At 49.8% G+C, this 6,531-nt stretch overlaps 1 protein-coding gene across 1 annotated transcript; it reads right to left on the bottom strand.

The window, feature by feature from the left end:
• Positions 1 to 1,332: 1,332 nt before the first annotated feature.
• Positions 1,333 to 5,257, bottom strand: LOC100545164 (keratin, type II cytoskeletal 5-like). The gene is made up of 9 exons (XM_003205996.3): positions 4,715 to 5,257; positions 4,222 to 4,436; positions 3,862 to 3,922; positions 3,658 to 3,753; positions 3,227 to 3,391; positions 2,400 to 2,525; positions 2,007 to 2,227; positions 1,832 to 1,866; positions 1,333 to 1,727 (listed from the first exon to the last, which is right to left on the bottom strand). The coding sequence occupies exons 1-9, from the start codon at positions 5,195 to 5,197 to the stop codon at positions 1,519 to 1,521; spliced, it is 1,611 nt and encodes a 536-aa protein (XP_003206044.3). The 5' UTR covers positions 5,198 to 5,257; the 3' UTR covers positions 1,333 to 1,518.
• Between the last annotated feature and the right edge of the window lie 1,274 nt (positions 5,258 to 6,531).

Genomic DNA, 6,531 nt, shown 5'->3' with positions numbered 1-6,531 from the left:
ACATGAAATGTGTCAGCTCTCAGTGCTGGCACATTTCCAGACCATTAATCACCCAACTCTCTGGTGTACCATGTTGGCAACCTCCAGGCTCATAAAACTACCCAGATTTCCCAGCCTGTATTTTTCAGGGTGCTGATGTCTGCTGGGAAAATATATGTCTGTACCTCTGATTGTTCCCTTTAGGCTTGCTTTTAGCTTGGTGTCAGTGCCTGTTTAGTTCAAAGCAGATGGAACTGAAGCTGTCACAAGGGGAGTGGTGAAGATGTTGAAAACATCTTCCCTTTGCTAAGGGAAGCCTGGCTTTGCTCCCAGGAGTAACATGTGGTCGAGGCAAGGGGCAGCTGGAGGTCATGGTGTGCTCCTCTTCTTTGCAAGCATGACTTCTTGTGATGAAGGGGATATTTTGGGAGGCACTTCTGCCCTTCTGCTTGCTACAGGAGAAGCCTCGGTGCTTTGCGTGGCCATAATGCTGGATGCTGAGGTATCTACGTTTAAAAAGCATGCTGGCTGTAGAAATGCAGCTGTCAGGTGCCTTTTTGCTGCTGGATAGCGTTTGCATGGCCTCCAACAAGCCAAATTCTGTTCTGCAAGTGTCAGTGAAAATCATGTCCAGAGATGCCAAGATGGAATGGCGGGTGTTAGAGAATGGGCCATTTCCTTGTGGTAGAGCACTGTTGTGCTCAGATGTGGAGGATTAATGAGAAACTGGGTTTTTTATCACTTTCTCTAGGCTAGGAGTTGATCAGTGAGTCACATTTGCCTCCAGCACTTTGCTTACCCAGCATAGCTGGATCACGCTGGACGTGGCTTTTCCCTAAAAGGATGTCTGGGGCTTTTGAGTTTTTGCAGTTTCTGACTATGGTGGTACCAATGACAGCATTTTATTAATCCCTGCAGCTATTGCTTGTACAGAACACCTGGGCTGAACTTCTTGGGAAAACTGAATTATGTCCCTGCATGAGTCATCACATAAAAACCTGAAAAATTACAGGGGTTTGGGGGTGATCAAGCTGGCATGACACTGCTGAGATGCCACGAAAGAAATTAGGATAGAGGGATGACATAAATTAGGATAGAGGAACATTTTCTCTGATGTATGGAGGCAAGAGTTAGAAATTTCCCTTTCCCTTGGAGGCTGATGCCAAAAAATCTTGCTGCACAAATGGGAATGGAGCATCCCCAGTCCTTGTTCCTGTTGAATGTAAGTGACGGCCACAGAAGGAGAGGTCACAACTGTTATGTGTGTGACTTGTGTTCGCCTTCTGCTAAAGAGATGATAGTGCCACCATGGCTGTGTAAAGTCATTGAAATTAAAAGGAGAATGCAAAGGAATGAATTTCATATGCCTTTTATTAGACAAACACTGGGACGTGAGGCTTTCGGAGCATCTAAGAACAAACAGGAGCAAGGCATTTGCATAAATAAGGGCAGACAACTTGGAATTCCAAACCTTTTGCAAGTAACGGGATGAGAACTGCACACAACATGAGGGACAGAGTGGCAGGTAGCTGTTGGACTTCAGTAGCACCTCTTGGTCGAAGAGCTGCTGATGTACTGCATGCTGGAGCTGCTTCCACCGACCACACATGACCCAGCCATGCCTTGTCCGCTCCCAGAGCTGAAGCCCATTCCTCCAGCACAGAGCCCAGATCCGGCCCCACTGCTGCCTCTGAAGCTCTGGCAGCTCCCACTTCCATATCCCGATCCTACAGCGGTTCTGGTCACAGCTGCAAGAAAAGAACACACTCATCAGGGGCACCCACAAACAGTTGGACAGAGCAGCTGGCAGACAGATGGAAAAGTCACAAAACTGTCTTTGGAAAGTACTTACAGATATTCACTGCACCAGCACCTTCTCCAGAGAGCCTGGAATTGAGCAAAAGAAGACAGTACGCATTTAAGAGGAGACCACAAACAAGATGTGCTTGAAAAGCCAACAGAACATCTGTAAAATATTGCTGGGGGAAGATGCACATCTTGCAACTGCACAGCTTGATTTCACCCACCTGCACTCCTCGCCCTCCAGCAGCTTCCTGTAGGTTGCAATCTCAATGTCCAGGGCCAGCTTGACGTTCATCAGCTCCTGGTACTCACGCAGCTGCCGGGCCAGGTCTGCCTTTGCTTGCTGCAGGGCTGCCTCCAGCTCAGCCAGTTTGTCCCTGGCATCTTTCAGGGCCAGTTCCCCGCGCTGCTCAGCGTCTGCAATGGCTGTCTGCAAGCTGGAACACTGGGAAGGAAAAACAGTGGCTGAATTCCCCATTTAGAACATAGAGCAGTTTGTTTCACTCTACAGTCACGTGCAGAAAGCTTTGAATTAATTCATTCACGATCCAGCAGAACATTGAGGTGCATTTATAGTTATTTGCTGGACTGGATTGAGTCTTTGCATTAGACCGTACCTGTTTCTTCACGCTGTCAATCTCAGCCCGCAGCCGCTGGACGTGGCGGTTGAGCTCAGAGATCTCCTGCTTGGTGCTGCGGAGGTCATCACCGTGCCTTCCTGCGGTAGCCTGCAGCTCTTCATACTGCCAGGGAGAGGGACAGAGAGGTCAGGGCAGAATCTAGCATTGTAGAGTGAAGCAGCATGTGGGTATCATATCATGGAACCATGGGATGTTTGGGTTGGAAGGGACCTTCAAGATCATGGAACCATGGGACATTTGGGTTGGAAGAGTCTATCAAGGTCATCAGACCATAGGATGGTTGAGTTGAAGGGGTCCTAAAAGATCATAGAACCATTGAATGGTTGGGTTGGAAGGCTCCTTGAAGATCATATAGAACCATGTAATCATAGCATGGCTTGAGTTGGAAGGATCCTTAGAGCCCCCCAAATTCCACCCTTGCCCTGGGCTGCTCCCTCCCCTCCATCAGACCAGGGCTCCATCCATGGACTTGAGCACTCCAGTCATGGGGCACCCACACATCTCAGGGCAGCAGTGCTAGGGTCTCACCATCTTTTGAGTAAAGAATTTCCTCTCCACGTCTCACCTCACTTTACCCCTTTTTTCTTAAACACAATTCCCCTTGTCTTGTCACTAACAGATAAAGTAGTATTTCAGCTCAGAGGTGTGTGTCTCTTTTCAATCCCAAACCAGCACTTAGAGCTTTCTGGGTTTACTAAATCTAAAGGCATCCTCTGCTGTAAAAGTCCCAGTAGAACCTACCCTTGAGGAGCTGGGGAAGGGAGCATGGTTTACCCTTTGCAGAACCCATCTTGGACACTCACCCTGGACTGATACCAGGACTCAGCCTCCTCCCGGCTGCGCTTGGCAATGTCCTCATACTGTGCCTTCACCTCAGCAATGATGCTGTCCATGTCCAGCCTGCGGTTGTTGTCCATGGTCAGGATGACGGAGGTGTCAGAGATCTGGCTCTGCAGCTGAGACAGCTCCTGCCAAAGCAGTGGGGGTTGGGTGAGTCACTATAGGGCACATCTCTTGTTCCAGGCCCCAATGGAGGACAGAGCTGTGTTTGCAAAGTGATTTTTTTTCCATGAATCTTCTGGGAAGAGTTAATACAGCAGGTGAAATGGAATAAGTGTGGAGGTACGTAGTGCAACAGGGTGGAAAATAATCCATCCCGAGCTACTGAGGTGGGAAAAGGAAGCAAAGGTGTTAGAAAATGGGCAGGACATGAAGGTCCTGGGAAGGTACTTACAGTTTCGTAGAGGGCTCTGAGGAAGTCTATCTCCTCCAGGAGGGCATCCCGCCTGGCTTGCAGCTCTGTCTTGGTCATATGGGTAGCATCCACCTCCTAGGGGAAGAAGCACAGCACAGGAATGGAGCTGTTTCCAGAGAAGAAGCTGCAGTGTTTCTTGCAGCAGCTGTGCAGCAGCGGGTGTTGCAGCATGCATGCACCCACCTTCTTCAGAATCACAAACTCATTCTCAGCAGCTGTGCGCTTGTTGATCTCCTCTTCATATCTGTGGGATGGAAATGTAGGGTTGCTATGGGCTTATGCAGAAGTTTTGTAAGTGTTTGTAGGACCTAGCTCAACTTTCTTTAGAGGAACAGCTTGGTACTTTGGTCTCTTAGCCCTATAGCTTTCTGCCTCTGAGTTTCAGCCATGGGGTTGTGTGTCACATATGCAAACTTAACCCTGGTCATTTATATCAGAAAAGTAAGAATAATTTTAAAAGGCCTTTCTTCCTTGTTGGACTGCACAGGTGCAATGGAGCACTGCCCAGCCTACTCACCAAGCAGACCCCAAACAAAGACTTACTTGCTCTTGAAGTCCTCAGCCAGACTCTGCACTTTGCTCAGCTCCCCACCCAGGTTCTCCTTGTCAGCCAGCAAGTTGCTCAGCTGCCTCCTGAGGTTGTTGATGTAAGCCTCAAAGAGGGGCTCAACATTGTTTCTGACTGTTTTGTGCCCCTGTTCTTGCAGAAGGGCCCACTTGGTCTCCAGGACTTTGTTTTCTTGCTCAAGGAACCGGACCTGGAAGGAGAAAGCAGCTACTTTAGAAGTAGTGACTTTTGGATGGTTTTCCCTATCTCTGCTTCCCTACATCCCAAAGCAACATTTCCCCTCTGCTGCTCTCACTGTATGGGATGAATGAATGGTCTCAAACCAAACAACCCTCAGGTTTTATTCCCTGGCTGCTGCTGATAGAAATGGCTTTGCATCAAAAGCAGCACGGCTGATACAGCTTGCCCTGCTTTGTGCTTCTCCACTGAAGAATCAGCATGGCACAGCCAAGAAATCTCATGGCTCACCTTGTCTATGAAGGAGGCAAATTTGTTGTTGAGGGTTTGGATCTGCTCCTTCTCCTCCTTACGGATGCTCTGGATGCTGGGGTCGATCGCCAGGTTGAGGGGCTTCAGAAGGCTCTGGTTGACGGAGACCTCCTGGATGCCTCCAGTGGGGACAGCGGGGAATCCAGGGCCACCCATGCCCCCACCAAACCCAAAAGCACCACCAAACCCACAGGAGATCCCAGTGCCAGCACCAAACCCTGCGGGTCCATAGAATCCGCTGCCCCTTCCAGCCATAGAGATCCTGTTGCATCCACCGACGCTGTAGAGGCTTCTGCTCCCAAAACCTCCTCCAAATCCTCCATACCCCACAGCAGTGCCACAGCTTCCGCCTTGAGCCATGGAGCGCGAGACGAATCCGGTGCTGCAGGCACTTGGGATGAAGGCAGATGTGGCACTGAAGCCAGTCCGGCCCTGGTTCCTCACGGTGCACTGACGAGACATTGCAGCCAACGGGAGTGATTGGAGGAGCAAAGCAGTGAGGATGAGGAGGAGTACAGCGAGTTGAGGTTGTGCTCCCTGGGCTGGGGTTGGCCCTTTTATCCCCTTACGAGCTGGGGGTGGGTTTGGTGTGCTGCTCACCAGACTGATTAACCAGGCTCGGCACGCCTCGCCGCGATGCCAATCAACCGCAAAGTTGCAGCTGTTGCATTTTTTGGGACAGTCATGGTCTGGCTGTTGAAATATCTGTAAAAACACCAAAGGCTGCTCACAGCCACCCCTTCCCCACTCCTTTCTGCAGTGCATTGTCCGTGTTGGGCAAGCGCTCGCTCATCTCTATTTCACGGGTGAATCAGTCCCTCCCTTGCGTCAAAGCGCATTTTTTCACTTTGCAGCTCTCTGCAAAGGGTGGGAAATCTCTGATTGTGGATCTGTGTTTTCCTGCTGCTGATATTCTGAGTAAAGCCATCAGCATCAGCACCTCGGGTCTCAACTTGTTGGGTGTTCTGGGCTTTTCTTCTCATGCCTGAATGTGGCATTTAACTTGAGATGGATGGTAGGAAAAAGGAAGAAAGAGGTGGCGGACAAAGCCAATGTGTCAATAGGCACTGATGGAAGTCTTGGACCATCAGCTTTGGAAAACCACGTGGAGAATGGCAGGACATGGAAGTTGCTTAGTGAACAATACCTTCAGACCTTTTCTTTCTGTTAAATGAGTTTGCAAATCATGCTGATTCAGACTGACATCGAATGATGAAATATTACGGCGTGAGCTGGGAGGGAGCTCCTGCTGGCAGTGACGGCACAGCCTGAGCTGGCGATTCTGCACGGCTTCACCTCACAGATGTTGAGCTGTTCCCTAACTGATGGGTGACCGTGCCCTTACCCAGCCTGTTCCCAGGCTCTCCTCCCCACATCTCTTCTCTTCCCCTTTCGATAACTCTTAGTCACCAGGAAATTCAGTGCCGGGGATCTGCTTTTGTAGCATTGTTCTCAGCCAACTCCCTCTACTCCAATTCGTCAGAGTTCCCAGGAAATGCCAATAATGCACTTTTTCAACGGTCCACGCTGTCCTGTCTAGCCCTCTGTGCCCTGCACTGTAGCACTGTGTGCACAGAAACCTGTCCTGGAGGTGTTCCAAGGCCACTTCTGGTGGCTGCTCTTTTTGCCCAGCAATTTCCAGAGCCAGAAATAAGTCCAAGTGCTTTTGGCCAGAATGTCCCCAGGGATGATTTGCAGATGCCCATCATCTCTGTTTTTCAGCCATACTCTTCCCTTCTCCTCTTCTTCTTCCCCCATTTCCCCTTTTTCTCCCTTTTCCTCTTCTTTTTTTCCCT

Source organism: Meleagris gallopavo, assembly GCF_000146605.3.
Source record: "Meleagris gallopavo isolate NT-WF06-2002-E0010 breed Aviagen turkey brand Nicholas breeding stock chromosome 4 unlocalized genomic scaffold, Turkey_5.1 Chr4_random_deg7180001718254, whole genome shotgun sequence".
Classification (NCBI taxonomy): Eukaryota; Metazoa; Chordata; class Aves; order Galliformes; family Phasianidae; genus Meleagris; species Meleagris gallopavo.
This window is presented reverse-complemented; position numbering and strand designations above follow the sequence as displayed.